The 27241-nt window shown below is 43.9% G+C and overlaps 1 protein-coding gene across 1 annotated transcript; it reads right to left on the bottom strand.

Moving 5' to 3' along the window:
* Positions 1-6303: 6303 nt before the first annotated feature.
* Positions 6304-17439, bottom strand: LOC140210907 (uncharacterized). The gene is made up of 2 exons (XM_072280180.1): positions 17388-17439; positions 6304-12869 (listed from the first exon to the last, which is right to left on the bottom strand). Exon 2 carries the CDS (start codon positions 12462-12464, stop codon positions 10923-10925), a length of 1542 nt encoding a protein of 513 aa, XP_072136281.1. The 5' UTR covers positions 12465-12869; positions 17388-17439; the 3' UTR covers positions 6304-10922.
* Between the last annotated feature and the right edge of the window lie 9802 nt (positions 17440-27241).

Here is a 27241-nt window from a genome sequence, read left to right as displayed (position 1 = left end):
CCTCCTCTTGACACCAACACCATCCTAATTTTCCTCATCACCTGCATGACAATCCCCCATGACCATTGTAACACATTTTCTATCTCACTTTGTAATTTGTGCACCACATACTTACTACTGTTTGGGGGTCTCTATACAATTCCCTGTGACGGGATCCTGAAATATCCCTTCTGAACTGTGCTTTTAAAAACAGAGAGAGAGAGAGAGAGAGAGAGAGAGAGAGCTGTACAGCACAAACAACTTGTTACTGAGAGAGAGAGAAGCGAAGACTGCTCACAGTTTGTTTGGGATTTCTGCAAGGACACTGCCAGCTTCTGAGTTCCTTCTGAGCTACTTGATGGACAGCTGGATAAATACCAGGTCAGCTGGTTGTTAGACACACATGACTTTGGACACTGGCTGAGCTTTGTTGTGCCCACATAAAGGTGGGTTTTTAGACGACTGATCAGGAGAATTGGTCAATGGCTCTCGCAGTGTGGAAAAGGTGACTAGTGGGAAGTTATTCATGTGTCCAACCCTCGCCTGGGTTGATAACTCCACCACATAAAACGGTCCCCTTGTTGTGGTCACATCTGGTGACTTCTAATGGATTTCAGAGGACAACGGGAAGAATTGACTGCATCAGCTTGCTTGAACAACAACAACACCTCTGTCTCTCCATTACTACTCAACTAAATACCACGAACTGAATTGAACTTTAGCCATCATCGTAAGACTGTATCCATTTACCCCAGGCTTGAAGCTTGGTTTTTATATTTCCATATATGTATATAAAATCATTGCTAACCTGTTTGATTTATCCGCATTTATATTACTGTATTGCGTAGTTACTAATAAACACCATTAGTTAGCAGCAATACCAGACTCCAAGGTGTTTTCCATTTCTGCTGGTTCTTTAACCCGTCACGGGGTACATGACAAAATTGGGAATTGTCCAGGATTTGAACAAATTGTGTGGGGGCTTGTTTGGATTGATTGGGGAAAATCCCTTTTGATTTGTTTGTGTGGAAAAACAGCAGAAATGGAGGCTAGTATTGAAAGATTTATGGCAGAACCAACTCCTGAAGAATTGGATGAAGCTAAGAGGGGTGTGCTGTTTGGAATTGCTCAAAGTGTAAACCTCATGGTGACCACTAGAATGAGGAAGATGTTAATACAGGCATTAATAGCACAGCAATTATCCAAGGGAACGTTTGAAGAGAATGTGTGGGAAATGTTTGCTGAAGGTAAATTTACTGAGGCGGAGATTCAGCTTCAGTTGGAAAATTTAAGGGAAGAGCAAAGGCAGCATGAATTGAAATTAAAACAGCTCGAGAGGGAGGCTAGAGAGGTAGCAACACAGCGAGAATCTGAGAGGGAGATGTGGCAGCTGGGAGGTCCAGTGTTGGACCCTGGTGATTTTTGCAGCTTGAAAGAGCTGGTTGTGATTGAAGATTTTAAGAAGTGTGTTCCAGATGATGTAAGGGCATACCTGGATGAAGAGGCTTGCTGCCACCCTGCGGGGGTCTGCTAAGACAGCAGACGATTTGTTTTAACCCACGAGGTTGAGTTTACTCCGGATGAGAGTTTCCCAAAGAGTAGGTGGGAGGATCAGGGTAACCTGGAATTTGAAACTGGGACAAGTGATGAAAGCCCAGAAGAGGCAGCTGTCCCGATTGCCTGTGTTCAGGTCGTTGAAGTACCTGTGGATTCACAGGGTACTGAACTTTGTGTTGAAGCTCAGTTAAGGTCTGAGGTGTCTGACTCGGTTGATAAGGAATGCAGTCCTTTTGTGTCAGATGGACTTGGTTCAGTGAATAGGGGGTTAACCTTGGTGCCAGTGGAAATTGAGGATTCTCAGTCACTTGTATTAGGCAGCGTTCTAAAATTTAGCGATGAGATGAAAATTAGTGAGGTAAATATTACTGCAGCTATTGAGAAAAGTGTTGTTTCTGATCTTTTGAATAAAGTACATGTGAAGGTTGGATTGGTTTCGCGATCTTTGACCTTGCTTTTGGGACAATGGCCTGCTGAAGAAGTATGTGCTACTCTGTTGAATTTTATTTTACTATTTGGATGTAAACACCTTCAAGGTTATGGAGTTGCTTTTCACGATTGTGATGTGGAGAAAAAAGATTGTTTTGGTTTTGAGAAGCCAGTTGAAGAGGTTACTATGGAGACAAATCAAGATGAAGGTTGTAGAAATAAAATAAATGGATTGTTTGGGATTTTTCACAATATACACATGGTTTTCATAAGTCTGGTGATAGTGCTGAGTTTAGTAAACAGTGGGGGGAGGTTGACACCTATCCAAGGTAATGTTTATACAGCAGTTCAGCTAACGAGCAAGCTTGCTGCTGTTAATGACCCACACATAAAGACTGATGTTTACCCTGCCTGCGTAGTAAGACGAAGCATGTCTAGAAAGTCTGCTGATGCCCATGATGATTTATCAGAGACGTTTCTACCATCCCTGTTCCAACAGGACTTAGAGGAGAGTTAGGTTGATGAGAGAGACTTGTCCTTATCGCGGAAGGAATTATAGAGGAACAAAATAAAGATGCTGAAATTGTGGCTTTAAAAGAAACAGCTCTCTCTGAGGATGAAATTCAGAAAGAGACAGTGGGATATTACCTAAAAGATGGGGTGTTATTGAGGAGGTGGAGACCACCTAGTGTGCCTGCAAATGAGGATTGCGCTATTGTGCACCAGGTAGTGGTTCTGAAGGTTTACAGGGCTGAGATCTTAAATATGGCTCATAGTATGCCTTTAGGTGGACATTTTGGGGTAAAGAAGACAGTGCACAGGATTATGTAGGAATTCCACTGGCCTAATTTAAGAAAGGATGTTGTGAATTTTTGCAGGAGTTTCCATACCTGCTAGGTTGTGGGGAAACCTAATCACGTTATTCACGTAGCACCACTTAAACCGATACCTGCTTTTGGGGAACCATTTTCTAGGGTCATAGTGGATTGTGTTGGCCCATGTCCAAAGACTGCAGCTGATCATCAGTCCTTGTTAACAATTATGTGTGCTGCGTCTAGGTTCCTTGAAGCAGTGCCTCTCAGAAACATCCAGGCCAAGACTGTGGTAAAAGCACCCAGCAAGTTTCTCAGACTGGTAGGTCTGCCCAAACAAATTCAATCTGACCAGGGTAGTAACTTTACTTCGAGAACATTCCAGGGGATAGTTGGAGAACTGGGAGCTAAGCACATTGTGTCATCTGCATATCACCCAGAGTCCGAAGGAGCCTTGGAATGGTTCCCCTGCACTCTTAGGACCATGATTAAAACATATTGTGTGGAAAATGGAAAAAAAAAACTGGGATGTGGGGTGGGTTCCCCTACTCTTATTTGCTGTTAGGGATTCGATTCAAAAATCACTGGGGTGCAGTTCGTTTGAGCTTGTTTTCGGTCATAGGCCCAGAGGACCTTTGACCCTACTCAGAGAACAGTGGTCTGGTCCGGAAGTATCTGTCAGTGTGCTGAATTATGTTTGAAATTTCAAGGAAGGCTTAACAAGGCTAGTGACCTTGCAAAGCAGAATTTGCAAAAATCTCAAATTAAAATGCAACACTGGTTTGATCGGATAGCACCTGTGAGTACCGCTATGAAAACAAATGAAGCCGTGGGGCCTGGTACCGAGATACCAGATAATTTTAATGTACTCAGTGTAGTCTCCACAAAACTCGAAAACACGATTGTTTTGAAAAATATTAATGATAAAGTCCATCATTTGGAGCCTGCACAGCAAAAACAATTGAAAGAATTAATTGACAATTATTAAGATTTATTTCTTGACATTCCAAGACAGTGCACGGTTGCACTGCACGACGTCATTGTAGGCTCAGCCGAGCCGATCAAACAGCATCCCTACAGAATGAACTTAGGGGAAAATAGAACGGTGAAACAAGAAATAACAAAGAGAGTGGATGACTGTATTGATAAAGTGGGAAAGGCTAAATACCTCACAAAGATTGACCTGTTAAAAGGATACTGGGGTGTTCCTTTGATGGAAAGGGCTAAAGAAATATCTGCATTTGTCACCCCATCTGGACTGTATGAATACAATGTTTAACCCTTTTGGATGAAAAATGCTCCAGGGACATTCCAAAGGATGATCAATTCGGGGATTCAAGGTTCAGAAAATACAGGGGCTTATATTGATGATCTGGTTGTAAGGAATGACAAGTGGGAAGAGCCATGATCATACTGAATGGCAGTGCAGGCTCAAAGGGCCGAATGGCCTACTCCTGCACCTATTCTCTATGTTTCTAAGAGCATATTGCAGCTGTAGAAAAGCTTTTTGACAGGCTTTCTGAGGCTGATCTTACTGTGAACCTTGCTAAAAGTGAGTTTGGTCATGCTACTGTTATTTATCTGGGCTATGTAGTAGGCCAGGGCCAACTGGCTCCTGTACAGGCCAAGGTTCAAGCTATTGCTGAGGTTCCCGTTCCGACGGGCAAGAAAGCTTTAAGAAGGTTTTTAGGAATGGTTGCGTATTATCAAAAGTTTTGTAAGAACTTCGCAGACATCTCTCTTTCCCTAACGAAACTTCTAGGGAAGAGTGAAAGACTTGTATGGAGTGACCTTCACCAGGAGGCATTTGAATGCCTGAAAACCATCCTGTGTTATCATCCTGTGCTCAAATCACCTGATTTTTCAAAAACGTTCTCTATAGCGACAGACTCTAGTGACTAAGATGCTGGGGTGGTACTGTTACAGAAGGGTGAGGATGACATTAAACATCCAGTGGCTTATTTCTCAAAGAAATTTAATGTGCACCAGAAAAATTACTCCACTGTTGAAAAGGAGTTGCTATCACTTATTCTGGCTTTACAACATTTTGAAGTTATGTTTGTCCTGCCCAGAAACCTTCTGTGGTTTACACGGACTATAATCCATTGGTGTTTCTAACTAAGATGAACGATAAGAATAGAAGGTTATTAAACTGGAGTCTGATCTTGCAAGAATATGACCTGAAAATTAAACATGTGAAAGGTACTGATGACATTATGGCTGATTGTTTATCCAGATGTTAAGTTAGAAGTTGTACACATTTTGCTCTGTTATCTGATAATTATACATGTATTGTTTCAAACTTTGTAATCTACAGTTGGACTGAAAATTTTGCTGCTTCATCAAAATTTTTCCCAAAAGGAGGAAGGTGTGACGGGATCCTGAAGTATCACTTATGAACTGTGCTTTTAAAAAGAGAGAGAGAGAGAGCTGTACAGCACAAACAGCTTGTTATTAAGAGAGAGAGAGAGCGGTGAAGACTGCTCACAGTTTCGAATTTCTGCAAGGATAGTGCCAGCTTCTGAGTTCCTTCAGAGAGAAGGGAGGAGCTACTTGATGGACAACTGGATAAATACCAGATCAGCTGGTTGTTAGACACACATGATTTTGGACACTGGCTGAGCTTTGTTGTGCCCACAGAAAGGTGGGTTTTTACAGGATCGATCCGGAGAATCGGTCAGTGGCTCTCGCAGTGTGGAAAAGGTGACTAGTGGGAAGTTATTCATGTGTCCAACCCTCGCCTGGGTCGATAACTCCACCACATAAAATGGTCCCCTTCTTGTGGTCACATCTGGTGACTTCTAAAGGATTTCAGAGGACAACGGGAAAAATTGACGGCATGGGCTTACTCGAACAACAACACCTCTGTCTCTTCATCACTACTCAACTAAATACCACGAACTGAACTGAACTTTACCCATCATCGTAAGACTGTATCCATTTACCCCAGGCTTGAAGCTTGATTTATATATATATATATATATAAAAATCATTGCTAACCTGTTTGATTTGTCTGCATTTATATTACTGTATTACTAATAAATACCATTAGTTAACAGCAACACCAGACTCCAAGGTGTTTTCCATTCCTGCTGGTTCTTTAACCCGTCATGGGGTACGTGACATCCCATCAGGGATTTTGTTTTACATTTGCTGTTCCTGAATTCTACCCACAGATATTCTACAACACTTTCCAACCCTATGCCACCTCTTTCTAATGATTTTATTTAATATTTTACCAACAGAGCCATACAACCCTTCTACCGGCTTGTTCTTTCAAGAAACATAATTATCTGGGAAACGAGAATCTGCAGATGCTGGAAAATCTAGAGAAACAAAGTGCTGGAGGATTTCAGGCCAAGACCCTCCGTCGGGACTCTCGGTACCCACGTACCAACCAGCATATAGAAACTAGTGCGGAATCGGGAAAACCTTTGACAAAAGTTAGTTCAAGTCTAAAAAAAACCCTGCCAAACAGAGCTTAATAGTTAACAAATACACCAAAGGCAAGAAACACTTCCATGAATACTGACACTGACTTTTTTTAATGAAAATATCTTGGTCCCATTTCAATCAGTGAAATTTACGAAGATAAATAAGAACTGAAATGACAACTTTAGAAAAGTCTATTTACACTCAGACCTACTTAAGATTAACACTACCATGGACAGAAGGTGGAAGAGGAATAGATACATGAAAAAAAAGATACATGAAAAAAATATAACAGACAGTACACCATATGCAATTAAATGATTACACTCTATAAGTACTTCTTGGTGATGGGTGAGGAGAAACAAATACAATAAAGGCACCAAGTCAGTAACTCTATCAGTTCTCTGCACAAATAATTCGTTGGAGTTCATGAATCAGGTATCCTCTCCTCCAGTCGATGTCCTCCGAACTCTGCTGACCCTTGAATGGCACCACTCTCGGTGGTCAGCCAAAACGCTCCACACGAGGCTGTCCTCGTCTCCTCTCCTCACCGAAGACCCTGGGCCTCGGACTCCCGCTCGGGGTCCGTTCAGTCGCCCAGCTTACAGCATTTCTCGGGTCGCGTCTCCCCTTTCTGTCCCCACCCCGCCTTCTGACCAAAGTCCACGAGAAACAATAGCTTTCACACATAAGAAAGAATAACATCTATTCTGTTGCTTAGCAACAGCATTCCAAAGTCAAGTTATCTATGATTATAACTCAAATATGCTGCTATCGAGAAGCCCTTACATCAGCAGTTAATATTTATAAAGAAGCCATTTTATTAGCCATAGCAGTTAACATGAAAAAAAACTCTTACACTTCTAAGTATATATTTCCATCAGAAATGAAAAGGATTCAATGTTCCATGTGTATATGCAATTGTGATAAGAAGTACAGACCAGAAAACTTAAATGAGAGGCCAACTCAGAAAAATGAATCATCAATATGGAAGAAAACATTAACCAGTGGAACGAGTATGACCCTCCATGGGAGAAATCCCAACGATCGGAGCAGACTAGATGTTGACAAGCAACGAGCACCTGACTGAGAGTTGGAGACCTCTTCCCAGAAACAGGGGGGTTCCGTGCAGAAATACAGGACAAGGTGGTTAACAAAAAGAAAAAAAAAATCAAAAATACATACAATACAAACAAACAAGGCAATAAATGCAGAAAATGCCAAGAGAAACCAGACACAATCCAATACATTCCAGGATCCTGCAGCAGTTTAACTCAATCTGATTACTTACAAAGGTACAATCAAGTGGCAAATATCATTCACCAAAATCTTGCTTTAAAATACAAACTCATGAATGACCACAGTAACTTCATTAAGGCACCATAAGTTCAAGCCTGATCCAGTTAGGGACAGGAACTCACAATTTATATGAATCAATAACATTATTACAGATAAGATAACCTAAAATAACCATCCAGATATTACAGGATAAAGAAGTAGGAACAACTCCCACAATAGATAAAACCATTCCCAACACACACATGTTCCTCAACCAGCGGAGCACCTCACATCAGGTATTGTTTGTGCCATCAGTCAGACAACCAAATTATTTTCCCTGTCAATCAGCTTCCAAATGTTGCTACTCTGTCATCCGTTGCCACGCCTCACTGCTGATTCCCTTCTCCTCATCATATGTTCTTACCCTGACCATCGACCAGAGCCCCAAACTCTGCCCTGTGCAGACTCGCCTCTGGTTTCTGACCCTGCTTCGTTGAACATCCAACTAATGGTTTCCCATTCTGCTTTCAGTCTTTAGAGGACAGTGGTGTTTTCTAACAACAACCCTTAGAAGCAGGGAAAGTGACCCATAATGTGGAAATGAGCCCTCAATAAGGAGGTTAACCACCAATGTCACTTTTCATCAGCCCAGAGATTTCAGGGGCGAAGAACATCTCAGACAGAACCGCAGTCAGCTCAGCTTCTTCATCTGCAGAAAATTCAAGGGAAACCTCTTTACGCAGAGTGGTGACTGTTTGGAACCGATCACCACAGGGAGAGTGAGAGATGAGCAACAGGGGAGAGAGAACTCCTTAAATCGCAGTTATTATTACAGAAAAGCCATTTTTATTATAACATAACAAAGAAGCCATTTTAGGAGCCTTTGCAGTAATATAAAGGAAGAAACCCCTTATATAGAAAAGACTATTTACACTCAAACCCACTTAGATTAACACTATCTTGGATAGAAGGAGGAAGAGGAATAACACACATAAACAAAAATTACACAACAGTCAGATAAAACTTCTAAGTATATATTTTCATCAAAAATGAACAGGGTTCAACACTCCATGTGTGTATATGCAATCGTGATAAGAAATACAGGCCAGAAAACTTAAATGAGAGGCCAACTCAGAAAAGTGAACCATCACAATGGAAGAAAACATTAACCAGTGGAATGAGTATGACCCTCCATGGGAGACATCCCAATGATCTGAGCAGACGACATGGTGACAAGGAAGCATCGAGCACCTGACTGAGAGTTGGAGACCTCTTCCCAGAAACAGAGGGGTTCCTTGCAGAAATACAGGACAAGGTGGTTAACAAAAAGAAAAAAAAAATCAACAATATACACAATACAAACAAACTAGGCAATAAATGCAGAAAATGCCAAGAGAAACCAGACACAATCCAACACATTCCAGGATCCTGCAGCAGATTAACTCAATCTGATTACCTATGCAGGTACAATCAAGTGGCAAATATCATTCACCAAAACCTTGCTTGAAAATACAAACTCATGAATGACCACCGTAACTTCATTAAGGCACCATAAATTCAAGTCTGATTCAGTTTTAGGAACAGAATCTCACAATTTATATGATTATCAATACATCATTACAGATAGGATAATCCAAAATAACCATGCTGATATAGTATTACAAGATAAATAAGCAGGAACAACTCCCTCAATAGATAAAAGCATTCCCAACACACATGTTCCTCGACCAGTGGATCACCTCACATCAGGCATTGTTTGTGTCATCAGTCAGACAACCGAATTGTTTTCTCTGTCAATCACCTTCTAAATGTTGTTACTCTGTCATTCGTTGCCACGCCCCGCTGCTGATTCCCTTCTCCTCATCATACGTTCTTACCCCGACCATCGTCCAGAGCCCCAAACTCTGCCCTGTGCAGACCCGCCTCTGGTTTCTGACCCTGCTTCGTTGAACATCCAACTAATGGTTTCCCATTCTGCGTTCAGTCTTTAGAGGACAGTGGTGTTTTCTAACCACCATTTAGAAGCAGGGAAAATGACCCATAATGTGGAAATGAGCCGTGAATAACGAGGTTAACTACCAATGTCATTCTTCCTCAGCCCAGAGATTAGAGGGGTGAAGAACATCTTAGACAGAACTGCAGTCAACTCAACTTCTTCATTTGTGGAGAATTCAAGGGAGTGGTGACTGTTTGGAACCCATCACCACTGGGAGAGCAAGAGGTGAACAACAGGGGTGGATTTAACAGGACTGTCGAGGATCTGAATCACTGGCAGGGTCCAGCCAGCCGGAGTTGACTCTCTACTGTACACGAGTTGTGTTATAAATTCACTAAGTACGGGAGGCAGAGTTTAAAATAGAACTGATTTATTTGTCTCAGATCCAGAATATTAAACACCAGTCCCATTAAAGGTGAATATAGCAGAAGAAACTCCTCCCATGCCCAGTGACCAGGGTGCAGAACTGGGTGTGGTGAGCAGCAGCAATAATTGCAGAGTTCAGCACCGACAGTCACTCTCGAAATTGCATTCAGCATGGTGATGGAGAAATATCCAGCATGCAGCTTATTGAAACTTCCTCCCCAGTGTGAACCCAGTAGTGTGTCACAAGTACAACTTGCTGTAAGGTTTCACTGCTAATGTAATGGCCTCTCTGCAATGTTTCACTGCTGAGGTAATGGTTTCTCTGTAGCAGCAATGTTTAGGTTACGACTAGAGATAACAGGGTTTTGGAGTGCAGGGCTATCCAATGACAGAAATGTTCTTCCTTGTGAGTCTGGAAGAGAGATTTTCATGGTCTTTTGCTGGGGAGAGATGAGAAGACATGAATGGAGAGAGTGGGCTCTTTTTTTTTGATTTCTTTACTAACCCTATAGTCGAGTAATAATTATAACGCTCAATCATTTAATCGCATACTGTATGCTGTTTGTTATTTTGGGGTACTGATTTGTAACAGGGGACACATCACGCAGCATCCACCCAAATGATATTTCTCAAGTTTGGCCGGTCTGGGGGACTATCACCCCTATTTTAAGCAAGAGTTACATGAGGTTAGATGACTGAGTGAATCGCTTCCCACATTCAGAGCAGGTGAACGGCCACTCCCCAGTGTGAACTCGCTGGTGTCTTTGTAGTTGAGGTGAAAAAGTGAATCATTTCCCACAGTCTGAGCAGGTGAACGGCCTCTCCCCGGTGTGAACTCGCTGGTGTTCCATTAGGGTGGATGACTGAGTGAATCCCTTCCCGCAGTCTGAGCAGGTGAATGGCCTCTCCCCAGTGTGAACTCGCTGGTGTACCAGTAAGTCGGATGACTGAGTGAATCTCCTCCTGCAGTCTGAGCAGGTGATCAGCCTCTACCCAGTGTGAACTTGCTGGTGTCTTTGTAGTTGAGATGACCGAGTGAACCCTTTCCCACAGTCTGAGCAGGTGAACAGCCGCTACCCGGTGTGAACTCGCCAGTGTTCCATTAGGTTGGATGACTGAGTGAATTCCTTCCCGCAGTCTAAGCAGGTGAATGGCCTCTCCCCAATGTGAACTCGCTGATGTTCCTTCAGTTTAGATGAGCAAGTGAATCCCTTCCCGCAGTCTGAACAGGTGAATGGCCGCTCCCCAGTGTGAACTCGCTGATGTACCTTCAGGTGAGATGAGCAAGTGAATCCCTTCCCGCAGTCTGAGCAGGTGAACGGCCTCTCCCCAGTGTGAACTCGCTGATGTACCTTCAGTCGGTATGACGAAGTAAATCCCTTCCCACAATCTGAGCAGGTGAACGGCCTCTCCCCAGTGTGAACTCGCTGATGTACCTTCAGGTGAGATGAGGAAGTGAATCCCTTCCCACAGTCTGAGCAGGTGAACGGCCTCTCCCCAGTGTGAACTCGCTGATGTACTTTCAGTTGGGATGACCAAGTGAATCCCTTCCCACAGTCTGAGCAGGTGAACGGCCTCTCCCCAGTGTGAACTCGCTGGTGTGCCATTAGGGTGTATAACTGAGTGAATCCCTTCCCGCAGTCTGAGCAGGTGAACGGCCTCTCCCCAGTGTGAACTCGCTGGTGTGCCATTAGGGTGGATGACTGAGTGAATCCCTTCCCACAGTCTGAGCAGGTGAACGGCCTCTCTCCAGTGTGAACTCGCTGATGTACCTTCAGTTTAGATGAGCAAGTGAATCCCTTACCACAGTCTGAGCAGGAGAATGGCCCCTCTCCAGTGTGAACTCGCTGATGTACCTTCAGTTTAGATGAGGAAGTGAATCCCTTCCCACAGTCTGAGCAGGTGAATGGCCTCTCTGCAGTGTGAAGTTGTTGGTGTGCCATTAGAGTGAATGGGTGAGTGAATCCCTTCCCACAGTCTGAGCAGGTGAACGGCCTCTCCCCAGTGTGAACTCGCTGGTGTGTCATTAGGGCGGACGACTGAGTGAATCCCTTCCCACAGTCTGAGCAGGTGAACGGCCTCTCCCCAGTGTGAACTCGCTGGTGTGTCATTAGGGCGGACGACTGAGTGAATCCCTTCCCACAGTCTGAGCAGGTGAATGGCCTCTCTCCAGTGTGAACTCGCTGATGTACCTTCAGTTGGGATGACGAAGTAAATCCCTTCCCACAGTCTGAGCAGGTGAATGGCCTCTCTCCAGTGTGAACTCGCTGATGTACCTTCAGTTTAGATGACTGTGTGAATCCCTTCCCACAGTCTGAGCAGGTGAATGGCCTCTCCCCAGTGTGAACTAGGTGGTGTGACATTAGGGTGGATGACTGAGTGAAACCCTTCCCACAGTCTGAGCAGGTGAACGGCCTCTCCCCAGTGTGAGCTCGCCGATGTTTCTGCAGTTGGGATGACCAAGTGAATTCCTTCCCACAGTCTGAGCAGGTGAACGGCCTCTCCCCAGTGTGAACTCTCTGATGTACCTTCAGTTTAGATGACTGAGTGAATCCTTTCCCACAGTCCGAGCAGGTGAACGGCCGCTCCCCAGTGTGAACTCGCTGGTGAGCCATTAGGTCAGATGACCGAGTGAATCCTTCCCCACAAATTCAGCAGATGACCAGCCTCCGCCCAGGGTGAACTGACTGGTGTGCCTGCAGCTGGGAAGACTGACTGAATCCCTTCTCACACGCAAAATAGGTGAATGGCCTTGTCCCAGTTTGAACTTGCTGTTGTACCTTCAGTTGAGATGACCGACTGAATCCATTCCCACTGTCTGAGCAGATGAATGGGTTCCCCCCTGTGTAAAATGATCGGCATGCCAATCGGTCAGATGATCGAGTGAATCCCTCCTGACAGTCTGAGCAGGAAGGATGATCGAGTTAATCCCTTGCTCCACTTAATTATTTGGACAGAGACTACAAAACTGGCGTGTTGTGTTCGAGATACCCGTAGACAAATTCCTTGTCAGTTTCAACCTGTAAAAAGATTTACAAAATCCATCAATGGGCTTTGGACAACATTTCAGCTGACAATCATTTGAGTTGTCAAGGTGTGATCTGACATCACACTGTTACAGTGAGGTTCAACACAAGTTGGAGAGAGAAATCGTCTTCTAACTGGGCACAGTGCTGGTATCTGGGATGACCATGAAATTATCTGAAGCTTTTTCTGTCTCTATAAGAATGGGGCATTTCTGCCATCTCCAATCTGTGACCTGGCTCAGTCTGACTCTCTGCATTGGTAATATTCCCTGTTCCCACTGAGCTGCATGGGTGTCTGGCCCCACAGGAACTGAAACACTCTCACACAAATAGCCGACAGTGCATTCCACGCACCCACCACTCTCTGTGTAAAAAACTTACCCCTGAAATCCCCTCGGTATCTATTTCAAAGCACCTTGAAACTATGCCCCCTCGTGCTAGCCATTTCAGCCCTGGGAAAAAACCTGCGGCAGTACACACGATCAATGCCCCTCATCATCTTATACACCTGAAAAAGGCTCTAAATATAAACAAGAAAATTGCACATTGCTTCGCGGATTTGTTGGAAGTATACAAAATTATGAGGGTATAGATAGGGTAAATGCAAGCAGCTTTTTCCACTGAGGTTAGGTGGGACAACAACCAGAGGTCATGGGTACATGGGGAAGGTGAAAATTTAATGGGAGCATGTGGAAAATCTCTTTACTGAAATGGTCGTGAGAATGTGGAATGAGATGCCAGCACAGGAAGTGAATATGAATCATAGAACCATAGAAACTACAGCACAGAAACAGGCCTTTTGGTCCTTCTTGGCTGTGCCGAACCATTTTCTGCCTAATCCCATTGACCTTGGTTTCACCATTTAAAAGAAGTTTGGATGTGAGCCTAGATGGTAGGGGTGTGGAGGGCGATGGTCCTGGTGCAGGTGGTTGCATTAGACAGCTTAAATGTTTTTTCCACATTGCCTAGATGGGCCAGATAGCCTGTTTCCGTACTGAACTTCTCCTTATTTCTATGAGAGAAACTGGCCAAACTTGTTTGGAAGGGAAAACTGGCAGGAGTGACAATGGAGCAGCAACGGCTGGAGTTTCTGGGAGCAATTTGGGAGGTGAGTGATCGATACATCCCAAAGAAGTTGAAGCATTGGTCAGGCAGGAGGACACAACTGTGGCTGAAATGAGAAGCCAATGTCAACATAACGTTGGGAGTTGGGAGGAGGAGAAGATGGCGACGCGACGCAGCACGCACGGCCTCTCCGGTGATGAATATCTGTAATCTGTCAAGTAGGAGGCCATGCACAATCCTGATTTGATGGAGACAAATGTGAGAGCACGGAGGAACATCTGGTGAAACTTCTGAAATGCCTGCTTCGCTGCCGCTGCTACTGTGTGATCCGAAATCTCCGGAAGGGAAGGCTCCAAATCCTTGGCTTTGCCTGTTGGTTGGCAGCCGGGGCCAGGATCGAAGCACTTGGCAGAGATGGTGCTCGGTGTCGGAGGCTCAAAGTTTTCGGATGGACTCAGAGTCGGACTGTGGTCGGGTGCTTCCAGGCTGCTGCATTGGCAAGTTTGCAGCGCTGGAAGCTCATGGCAGGGAAAGTTTCTTCCTTCTACCATCGGCATGAGGTCATGGGGCTACCGGAACTTTGAGACTTTTTTTTACCGTGCCCATGGTCTGTTCTATATCAAATTATGGTATTGTTTTGCACTGTTGTATCTATATGTTATAATTATGTGGTTTCTGTCAGTTTTAGTCTTAGTCTGTCTTGTGTTTCTGTGATATCATACCGGAGGAATATTGTATCATTTTTTAATGCATGCATTTCTAAATGACAATAAACGAGGACTGAGTGTCCTCATAATCTAATAAAAGCCAAAGAGAGGGCAAATAATGACCAAAAACTATTGGGATGCTTTTAGAAACCAACAGAAGATGACTAATAAAAAAGTCGGATGAGCTCAGGGAGTGACATTTTGATATTGTAGTCATTAATGAGTCTTGGTAGCACCCAGAAGTCTGAGGCATTTTGAGGAACAAAATATCCGGGGCCTCAATATCTCCTCAAAATCCAGGTTCCCTGCACCAGTTACCTTCCAACTTTTATTTTGGCAGGCACATACAAACCAGACACCCTCAAAATTTCACTTCTGAAGGCCTCCCACTTACCAAGTACTCCTTTGGCAGAAAACAGCCTGTCCCAAACCACACTTGTCAGATCCTATCTGATACCATCAAAATTGACCTTTCTCCAGCTTAGAATCTCAACCCATGGTCCAGACCTCTCTTTTTCCATATTTACTTGGAACCTCAAGGCATTATGATCACTAGATACAGAGTGTTCCCAGACACTAATTTCTGTCATTAGCCCTGGATCATTTCCTAATAGCTTATTGCACACTTCTACGTCAGGAATTCTATGTGCTGATTAAGGGCACATTTTACAAACTCTACCCCATCTAGTCCTTTTACAGTATAGGAGTCCCAGTCAATATATGGAAAGTTAAAATCACTTACTGAATCAACCCTTGTTTCTTGGCATGGTCTGCGACCTCTCTACAAATTTGTTCCTCTAAATCCCTCACACAGTTGAGTGCAACCAAGTCCCAGTAATGGCTACAATATCATAATTCCCTGTCCTGAGCTCATCTGGCTTTCCTATGATGCTTCTTGCATTGTGATATACACAGCTCAGGACAGTCGTCACACCATGCTCAACCTTTTGATTGCTGACTATGAGGGCTGAACAACATTTGTCTGCTGTCAATAAAACAACCTCTCTGGGACAGCTTCTTCCACCAGTACATCAGACTGATTAATTCATGCTGATACAATTGTATTTCTATGTTATATTGACTGTCCTGTTGTACAATTTATTATAAATTACTATAAATTGCACATTGCACATTTAGACGGAGACATAACATAAAGATTTTTACTCCTCATGTATATGAAGGATATAAGTAGTAAAGTCAATTCAAATCAATTCACCCTCTCCACTATCTGTTCTGTCATTCTGGCTCCCATCCCCCTGAACCTTTAGTTTAACCTCCTTCCCTGCCCTCCCCCCCCCCCACTAGCAGTAGCAAGCCTTACTCCTAGTATATTAGTCCCCTTCTAGTTCTGTTCCCTGAACTAACAAATCCTGTATCACCCCTTTGACATTCCACTGCCAGCTAATTTCCTCCAACACTTTCTAAAGTGGTCCACCTATTGTTGTGGGGGATGACCACAAGAGTACTCTGTGGTGGCTATTTAACCTCATCCCACTTCCTGACTCTCACCCAGTTTCCTGTGTCCTGCACCTTGGGTGTAACTCACCTCTCTTCATGTCATATCTATCACCCCCTCCAACTCCTGGATGATCCGGAATTCCTCCATTTCCAGCTCCAACTCCTTAATGTGCAGGGTTACAAGCTGCAGCTGGATGCACATCTTGCATGTGAAGGCATCAGGGACACTGGAGGTCTCCCCGCCTTCCCACCAATGTCCCCTCTAATTTGTAATGACCAGTGTGTGCAAAAATCTTGTGCTGTACAATTTTGACCCAGTGACAGCAACATGTGCACACTGAATTTTATTTATAGAAGTCTTCAATTTAACAGCTAGCAAATCACTGTCAATAAGAACTTTTATCTCCTCTGCGTTTGATCAAATTCATCTGCACTCTCACACAAAGTATGTGGCAGGCCTGTAGCAGATAATGAAGGATTTTCTCGCCAGAGCATTTGCACCCCGTTCATATGTGATTTGCTTGCTAAATGATGCTTTAAAAAGTCAAATTTCCAAATATCACTCCACTTCTTCCCACTTGCAGATTCTCCAGTAACTTTTGCATCACCACAATACACTAAGGTAACAGCAGTTTCTGTATTGTACATAAATATTTCCCCTGAACCCTCCCCCAGGTAACTGATGGTGGTGAACTCATTGATGGCAATGCCAATGAATATGAAGGGAAGGGTAGTAATCTGTCTCATTGGAGTCTGGCACATTTGTGACGTGAAAACTACTTGTATACCCAGAGACAATGGGTCACAACGTGTTCTCACGGGTAGAAAAGTCCAGAACAAGAGGAGGCAGAACAAGCAACACACACAGAATGCTGGAGGAACTCAGCAGGCCAGGCAGCATCTATGTTAAAAAGTACTAATGCTGAGTTCCTCCAGCAATTTGTGTGTGTTGCTCGGATTTCCAGCATCTGCAGATTTTCTCGTTTGTGACTGGAGGAAGAACAAAGGTGATTTTCTCTACAGCTGATGTAAAAGATTTTGTTCCCTTTCTCCGAGTTCCCAATCCTTGCATTTAGACAGCTGGAGCTCAGCTCTGTCTGAGATCCATCGGTTCCCATTCCCTCATCAGCCGGAAGCTCCCCGGGGCCCATGTACGAATCGTTGGGCTGAGACAGAGGGAAGAGAGCAGGACAGTCCCGGGATTGAGGGTCACGGTGCCCGCATCTCACAGCAAGTCTCCCTCAGTTGGTGTTGAAATAATCGGCCGGAGAATCTCCCTTACCTGTGCCGCCATCCCGAGGCCTAGCGTGTACTGTGCGCATGCGCGGTGTTCGGGACGGTCGCAGCCCTGACGCCTGCGCAGTGGATCGGTGCTCCGGCGACGGCGGGAACTGTTTCAGTTACTGCAACACACCTTATCAAAGTTGCTGGTGAACGCCGCAGGCCAGGCAGCATCTCTAGGAAGAGGTACAGTGGACGTTTCAGGCCGAGACCCTTCGTCAGGACTAACTGAAGGAAGAGCTAGTAAGAGATTTGAAAGTGGGAGGGGGAGGGGAGATCCAAAATGATAGGAGAAGACAGGAGGGGGAGGGATGGAGCCAAGAGCTGGACAGGTGATAGGCAAAGGGGATATGAGAGGATCAGGGGACAGGAGGCCCAGGGAGAAGGAAAAGGGGGATGGGGGAACCCAGAGGATGGGCAAGGGGTATAGTGAGGGGGACAGAGGGAGAAAAAGGAGAGAGAGAGAGAAACAATGTGTGTATATAAATAAATAACGGATGGGGTACGAGGGGGAGGTGGGGCATTAGCGGAAGTTAGAGAAGTCAATGTTCATGCCATCAGGTTGGAGGCTACCCAGATGGAATATAAGATGTTGTTCCTCCAACCTGAGTGTCCTGGGCATGTCCAGTCTGAACTGCATTCATACCACCCTGTCGCCGTCCCTCATGATTGGTTAGTCTTCATCCAATTAGGTTTCCGCTTTCCAACTTGTTTGCAATATAATTCCAGTTCTTCCATAAAGGCAGATATTCGTCTTTGTTAAAATTACTTTTCTCAAGTTTTATTTCAGCAGGCGGTCCTTATAGCCATTGGCACGGGACAGTAGTTTTGCGCTGTCGTACTCAATCCCATGATCACTGCGAATGCAATGTTCTGCTGCCGCCGATTTCTCCGGGTAACCCAAAAGGAGACAAATTTTCTGCTCATTGATGCGGGTTTCCACGGTGCGACACGTCTTCCTGAAATGCGCTGCTACACGTTCACAGGGAATCCTGTAGACCAGGGGTCCCCAACCTTTTTTGCACTGCGGACCGGTTTCATATTGACAATATTCTTGCGGACCGGCCGACCCGGGGGATGAGGGGGTAGGGTTACCAACGGACAAGAGTAGCAGTCAACACACATCAAAGTTGCTGGTGAACGCAGCAGGCCAGGCAGCATCTGTAGGAAGAGGTGCAGTCGACGTTTCAGGCCGAGACCCTTCGTCAGGACCTCTTCCTACAGATGCTGCCTGGCCTGCTGCGTTCACCAGCAACTTTGATGTGTGTTGCTTGAATTTCCAGCATCTGCAGAATTCCTGTTGTAAGAGTAGCAGTCAAGTACGTTGAGCTTACCCCGAGAAAGACTACAGTGACCATGAAGCCTTGCGCGGGTACCTTTGCGCATGCGTGATTTGCTCATGCCTGTACGTGCCAGTTTTTTCTACAAATCATTTTTGGCGATTCTGTTCGGGGGATGGGGGAGTGTTAATCACGACCGGAATATGGGTGATAAGTGGCTAATACACTCAATTTCGTTTCTAAAAGGGTTTATCTAACGAATTTAATAATTAAACACACAGTGCATATTTTCCTTGCATAAATATAGTGATAAGTCAATTATCAGGGGAGCTTGAAGTAAGTGTTGAACGAACTTCCAGTAGAAGTGGTAGAAGCAGGTTCGATATTATCATTTAAAGAAAAATTGGATAGGTATATGGACAGGAAAGGAATGGAGGGTTATGGGCTGAGTGCAGGTCGGTGGGACTGGGTGAGAGTAGCGTTCGGCACGGACTAGAAGGGGCGAGATCGCCTGTTTCCGTGCTGTAATTGTTATATGGTTATATAAGTAAGTCAATAGCATCATAACATTTTAAGTAACGTTTGGATATGAAACACACAGCACATATTTTCCCCGTATGAACATATAAAATCATTGCAACACACCAATATCGCTGAATCAGTGGGAGCCCTGGGCTTCCTGCAACAAAATGGTCCCATCGAGGTGTGATGGGAGACAGTGATACTCGAAGGGGGTTCCTTATGGGTAGAGCTGCGTAACACTAAGGGGCAGAAGACGCTGGTGGGAGTTGTGTACAGGCCACCTAACAGTAGTAGTGAGGTCGGAGATGGTATTAAACAGGAAATTAGAAATGTGTGCAATAAAGGAACAGCAGTTATAATGGGTGACTTCAATTTACATGTAGATTGGGTGAACCAAATTGGTAAAGGTGCTGAGGAAGAGAATTTCTTGGAATGTATGCGGGATGGTTTTTTGAACCAACATGTCGAGGAACCAACTAGAGAGTAGGCTATTCTGGACTGGGTTTTGAGCAATGAGGAAGGGTTAATTAGCAATCTTGTCGTGAGAGGCCCCTTGGGTAAGAGTGACCATAATATGGTGGAATCCTTCATTAAGATGGAGAGTGACATAGTTAATTCAGAAACAAAGGTTCTGAACTTAAAGAGGGGTAACTTTGAAGGTATGAGACGTGAATTAGCTAAGATAGACTGGCAAATGACACTTAAAGGATTGACGGTGGATATGCAATGGCAAGCATTTAAAGGTTGCATGGATGAACTACAACAATTGTTCATCCCAGTTTGGCAAAAGAATAAATCAAGGAAGGTAGTGCACCCGTGGCTGACAAGAGAAATTAGGGATAGTATCAATTCCAAAGAAGAAGCATACAAATTAGCCAGAGAAAGTGGCTCACCTGAGGACTGGGAGAAATTCAGAGTTCAGCAGAGGAGGACAAAGGGCTTAATTAGGAAGGGGAAAAAAGATTATGAGAGAAAACCGGCAGGGAACATAAAAACTGACTGTAAAAGCTTTTATAGATATGTAAAAAGGAAAAGACTGGTAAAGACAAATGTAGGTCCCCTACAGACAGAAACAGGTGAATTGATTATGGGGAGCAAGGACATGGCAGACCAATTGAATAATTAGTTTGGTTCTGTCTTCACTAAGGAGGACATAAATAATCTTCCAGAAATAGTAGGGGACAGAGGGTCCAGTGAGATGGAGGAACTGAGCGAAATACTTGTTAGTAGGAAAGTGGTGTTAGGTAAATTGAAGGGATTGAAGGCAGATAAATCCCCAGGGCCAGATGGTCTGCATCCTAGAGTGCTTAAGGAAGTAGCCCAAGAAATAGTGGATGCATTAGTGATAATTTTTCAAAACTCGTTATATTCTGGACTAGTTCCTGAGGATTGGAGGGTGGCTAATGTAACCCCACTTTTTAAAAAAGGAGGGAGAGAGAAACTGGGGAATTATAGACCGGTTAGCCTAGCGTCGGTGGTGGGGAAACTGCTGGAGTCAGTTTTCAAAGATGTGATAACAGCACATTTGGAAAGCGGTGAAATGATCGGACAAAGTCAGCATGGATTTGTGAAAGGAAAATCATGTCTGACGAATCTCATAGAATTTTTTGAGGATGTAACCAGTAGAGTGGATAGGGGAGAACCACTGGATGTGGTATATTTGGATTTTCAAAAGGCTTTTGACAAGGTCCCACACAGGAGATTAGTGTGCAAACTTAAAGCACACGGTATTGGGGGTAAGGTATTGATGTGGATAGAGAATTGGTTGGCAGACAGGAAGCAAAGAGTGGGAATAAATGGGACCTTTTCAGAATGGCAGGCGGTGACTAGTGGGGTACCGCAAGGCTCAGTGCTGGGACCCCAGTTGTTTACAATATATATTAATGACTTAGATGAGGGAATTAAATGCAGCATCTCCAAGTTTGCGGATGACACGAAGCTGGGTGGCAGTGTTAGCTGTGAGGAGGATGCTAAGAGGATGCAGAGTGACTTGGATAGGTTGGGTGAGTGGGCAAATTCATGGCAGATGCAATTTAATGTGGATAAATGTGAAGTTATCCACTTTGGTGGCAAAAATATGAAAACAGATTATTATCTGAATGGTGGCCGATTAGGAAAAGGGGAGGTGCAACGAGACCTGAGTGTCATTATACACCAGTCATTGAAAGTGGGCATGCAGGTACAGCAGGCGGTGAAAAAGGCGAATGGTATGCTGGCATTTATAGCGAGAGGATTCGAGTACAGGAGCAGGGAGGTACTACTGCAGTTGTACAAGGCCTTGGTGAGACCACACCTGGAGTATTGTGTGCAGTTTTGGTCCCCTAATCTGAGGAAAGACATCCTTGCCATAGAGGGAGTACAAAGAAGGTTCACCAGATTGATTCCTGGGATGGCAGGACTTTCATATGAAGAAAGACTGGATGAACTGGGCTTGTACTCGTTGGAATTTAGAAGATTGAGGGGGGATCTGATTGAAACGTATAAAATCCTAAAGGGATTAGACAGGCTAGATGCAGGAAGATTGTTCCCGATGTTGGGGAAGTCCGGAACGAGGGGTCACAGTTTGAGGATAAAGGCGAAGCCTTTTAGGACTGAGATTAGGAAAAACTTCTTCACACAGAGAGTGGTGAATCTGTGGAATTCTCTGCCACAGGAAACAGTTGAGGCCAGTTCATTGGCTATATTTAAGAGGGAGTTAGATATGGCCTTTGTGGCTACGGGGATCAGGGGGTATGGAGGGAAGGCTGGGGCGGGGTTCTGAGTTGGATGATCAGCCATGATCATAATAAATGGCGGTGCAGGCTCGAAGGGCCGAATGGCCTACTCCTGCACCTATTTTCTATATTTCTATGTCCAGACTATTCCACAATTTAGTTTTCGTTGCTTTCATTGCAGAGATATGTTGGAAATGAAAGCAACGTTTTCAGTGCTTTCCTGGCTATCTCAGGATATTTAGCCTTGACTTTGATCCAGAATGCCAGCAGAGATGTTATGTCAAACATACTTTTCAGCCCACCGTCATTTGCAAGCTCGAGGAGTTGATCTTCTTCCCGCGCTGACATGGATGACGCGCGGGTAATGACCTCAATGCGTAATGGCTCAACAGTGGACGTGACAAGGAATGAGGAAAGGTGCAGCTGACTCCTATCGCCAAATCATATCGTTTCCTTGCGGCCCGGGAGCGCATGCTTTGCGGCTCTGCACCGGTCCGCGGCCCGGTTGTTGGGGACCGCTGCTGTAGACGCCTGCCACTCATGATTCCCAGGTTATCCTGGACCTGAATAAACTGTGCTTTGTGCTTCCTTACGGGTTTGTGTATAGTTATGAGAGTTACAGGCCAGTGAGTCTCCCATCAGTAGTGGGTAAGCTGTTGGAGTAGAATTTATGAGCATCTGGAGAAACGTATCCTGGTTGGGGAGGGTCATCGTTGTTTTGTGAGGGGCAAGTCGTCCCTTATGAACCGGACAGAATTCTTAAAAAAATGTGGAAAAGAAAATAAGCAGCTGATGTCAGAACAGTGGATGTGGGGTATATTAATTTTGTAACGTGTTTGGTCGGGTTCCCAATGGTAAGCTCATTCAGAAAGTCAGGTGGCGTGGGATCTAGCGAAACCTGGCTCCGTGTATTTAGAACCGGCTTACCATCAGAAGGCAGACGAGGCAGTGGATGGACTGCATTCTGCCTGGAGGACAGTGGTCAGTGATATTCTGCCAGAAATGTATGGACTTCTGTACGCTTTACAACTATGTCTCGATACCGCTGTTGCAGTGTTCAGAGAGACAGACTTTAATTTGATCATTCTGCAACACTTGGATAATTTATTGCTGAAACAGCAAAATGCTGAGTTTCTTATTGCAAATATACGCTATCTAAACTGGACTCCCCTTTTACGTATTACAGGGCAGATGCTACGACTGCATCTAAACAGTATCTTCCAGTGGAACCGTGCAACTGATAATCAGCATTTCAAAGACTTCAGCAGCATCCTTTGGTTCTCCCCAAATGAACCAGCCTCCCAATATGCCAATTTTGGATTCCCAATTCAAGTACATACGAGTTTGTCTTAATATCAGTTTACCTTTGAACAGTGGGTCCATCATGCCCGGAATAGATACACTCATATCTCGATCCCTTTAGCCTTTATCTCACATGGCCTGTGTGGAATCCTCTGAAATCAATAGCAATGCAAACAAACAATGAATACAGTCTAATACGCAGGTAATACAAAACAGAAATCTCGGCTGGGACGTCTCTTCCTTCAAAACTGTCGCAGGTAACTGGCGTACGCTGAATAAACTGTTAATTCCCAGAGTGAAAATCCTTATCAAATATTCTAAAGAACAAAGGGAAACCAGGTGTCGGTGGTTGTGGCCCCCATGCAGTAAGACTTTGTGCAGTTTCGAAAATAAAAGTAGCCTCTAAAATTCACATCATTTCCTGCAAATGTATTTCACCCAAGGAAGCAGACATTTGCAGTGAGAGCCTATTGTGAACAAAAGGATTAATTCAAACATTGTTTAAATATAAGCCTAACAATCTCACGACTGACTTCCGCTCATTTACATTCGAATTACCTGTCTTTCTCTTTCAACTGAACTCACAAATGTCCAGTGCTTGTGCAATATTGTATATTCTCAATGCATTCACACTTTAAGATATCGCAGGACACGTCATACTTTTAAGTGTAGAATTTTACAAATAATCTGTAAATAGAATCATATAACAAAGTTTGGCAATTATATATACAAACCCCAGATATATATTTTTCAAAAGTGATGGACGACTGGGGAAATATTTATGGACTGGAAAGAGGCTAAAGTTGTCCCTGTATATTGGAAAGGTGTCCGTACTGACCCTGGCAACGATAAACCTGGAAGCTTAATGTGTATCGTAGGTAAGAGAATGGAAACGACAAAAAAAATGAGATGCAAAAACAGCTGACAAAAACCAGTATGTTCGCAGTAAGTCAGAATTGGTTCAGAAAGCGGAAATCATATTTTACCAATATGCTGAAGTTCTATGAAGAGGGATTTTTAATAACATTAGAGTGGTTGATATCATCAACGTAGCTTTTCAGCTGAGGATAATAATCAAGTCACAGGAGGGTGGGAATCGGAGTAAATAGTGCGAATGGCTGGAGAATTGGCTCAAAAGCATAAAACAATGAGTTACAGTGAGAGGGTCATTTTCACACTAGGGAAAAATGTTAAAAGTGGGGTTCCACAGGGTTCCGTTTTGGGACGGCTGCTGTTTTTAATTTACATTAATGATTTGGACAGGCACGTAGCAAATAAACTAGTAACGCTTGCTGATGACGCAGAATTAAAAGTACTGGCTGATAACAGTCAGGCAACTGAATCAATACAATCAGATCTAAAACAAAATCCAGATGTGGGCAGATAAATGTCAGAACACTTAATGTAAATAAATGTAAAGTATTACATTTAGTAGAAATATTAAATATAAATATACGGGGGGGGGGGTCTTGAATTATAGAGTGCATAGTATGAGAAGGATTGGGAGTCGTGATAGATTCTTCACTATCAGCATCCAGACAAGGTACAGAAACAATTAGGAAGACAAATGGAATGTGGGGCTATGTCATCCACTCAGTGGAGTTCAAGTTCTAGACGTTTCCCATGAGGTGCCTAATGCGATTGTGAGGCCGCACATTGAGAACTCTATACAATCATCATCTCCATCTTGTGAAAGGGATGTGAACAGCGAAGACAGTTCAGAGGAGGCCGACTCGAAACATTCCAGGTCTGTCGGGTATAAGCTATGAAGAAAGACTGAAGGAATTAAATCTTTTAGCCTAGGTAGACGTAGAATTAAAGGAGTCATGACAGATGTCATCAAAATCATGAAAGGCACAAGTGATGTGGACGCCAGCTGCTACTTTCAAATTAATCCATCATCACGGACACCGGGTCATAGGTAGAGACTGGCTAAAGGGAGAGTTCATACAAACATCAGGAAGCATTTCACGTAGGGTCTGTACAAACAAAACGGAGGGAATGATTCTCCCCTGAGAAATATGAGGAAATATGCCAATTCTATTTGCAAAGTAGATGGGAAGGATTCGGTTGGGCAAAGCGATTTCGAACAGAGTTTGGCCATTTTATAAGCAATATATCTGGTGATAAGATGACAGCAACAGGGAAGATGGAGACTGAGGAAAAGGGAAAAGAGATGTGAAACGCAAGTCAGGGCTGTTGTAGAACATCAAAACCATTTGGAATATTGGGAGATCAGCAGTGACAGAAGAATTTATTGCCCTCGTTGCTCACAGAATGGAATCCTGCTGCTAGCAAACACAAGGTAATACTGCATCAACGCCCTGACTCCCAATTTCCACTTGTTTCTGCTGTTCAATCTCCATCCAAAGAGTGACCACACTAACAATGTGAGAGAGAGAGAGGGCCAAAGAGTGACCAGACTAATAGTGGAACAGAGAGTCATTAAGCATCAACTTTTGTTGTTATTATGGCAATGATGTCATGAATGACCAGCAGATTGCGGGGAAAATATCTCACTTTTTTTTTATCATCACCATTGGTCATGTTTACACTTCGACGGTTCCAGGGAAAGCTAAAGTTTTCTTACATATTTTTATTGCCGATGGTACAAAATAAACTTGATGACAAAGTTCCCACGAGCTCTCACATTCACTTCGGCGCTCTATTGTTCAACATTCAATCGGGATACTATTTCGTGCAACAGTTGATACCGAGCCTGAAATGTGATGTCAGTGCAGCTTGGTGTCAGTGCTTTGGACGCAGTGGAGGTCGGGAAACCTGGTAATGAGGAAACATCATCTCATATAATGCTACCCTATTCTGATGTCTCATCTCGCGATTTACATCTTACACATTTCAAAAGGTATGTTGTGTACGACTACACAGCCGTTTAACATACTGAACACGTTGTGATGAATGCTCCGAATACAAATACCTACTTTTTTTTCGAACAAGCTGCAAACCACCACAAGAAAAACGAATATTGGAAACCTGACATGAGATTACTTACAGTCAAGAAGAGGTGCACTTAACCCGTTGCGGTTCGGAATTTGCAAGGTGGCAGAATAAACCTTGTTATCGATTTGTACAAAATTAAAATAAAACGATAAAAAAATATGATTCCCGATATTGTTCGAATAAGAGAATCGATTCCAAATTACAAACGCTCACCGTAAGTTCATTATCAGAGTGTCAATATTTTGCCATTTACTACCTTGAGTGCCATTGTCTTACTATCATGAAAAAGGAGTTAAATAATTTTTTAAAAATTACCGAATAAACAGAGTGCCGAACAAAGGAAACCAAATTGCGCTGGTAAAAAATAACTCTGAGAACATGAGCTGTAAGATGTCCGTCAAAATTTCTAATTTGCAAGGAACCGAATAAAGGAAGATTTTTCGAAGAAGAAGGATGTGACCCACGGCCTGCTGGATCTGCTCAAATCTTCAAACACAAGACTGACCCTCGTCTGTGCGACGTCCTCAGGCGCTGTTACCGCGGTTGAGACAGATAACAGACGTAAACACAGCAAGGAATACACTGCTGGAGACCGAGAGACTTCACAGGCATATTTTTACGGTCATTGAGATAATTCATATCAATAAATACCTTCCCGATCTTCACTAGTTTCCCCATCCCCATCCTCATCGCACTCTGAACTCTGACCGGTTGCATAGTTCTAGCGAGATTAAGTCTGAGACTGAGTAATAGAATTCCATTTTCCGCCTGCGCGGTGCATACAATTACTGTGAGGTGTTTTTCAGAAAGTCAGAAAATCCTGGCTGTTTGTTCGGCTATATTCTCCTCTCACACCTCATTCTCTTCTGCAATCTATCTGTTTCTGTGTATGTGTCTCTGGTCTGCGACTGCCTGCGTACCACCTTTATCTCAAACTCCCCCACCCCACTCTCTCTCTCCCCTCCACCCCCCCCTCACAATGTCCCATCTCCTTCTATCTGTATCTACCCCAAAATCTCCCTAGTACAGCGTTCTGCACTCCATCTATCACAATAACACCTGGTCTAAAGATTTGA

The sequence above is a fragment of the Mobula birostris genome, chromosome 16 (assembly GCF_030028105.1).
Source record: "Mobula birostris isolate sMobBir1 chromosome 16, sMobBir1.hap1, whole genome shotgun sequence".
Lineage (NCBI taxonomy): Eukaryota > Metazoa > Chordata > Chondrichthyes > Myliobatiformes > Myliobatidae > Mobula > Mobula birostris.
This window is presented reverse-complemented; position numbering and strand designations above follow the sequence as displayed.

Coding starts and splice junctions, on each gene's coding strand:
- LOC140210907 (XM_072280180.1), bottom strand. CDS start 12,464: ATGGCTCACCAGCGAGTTCACACTGGGGAGCGGCCGTTCACCTGCTCG.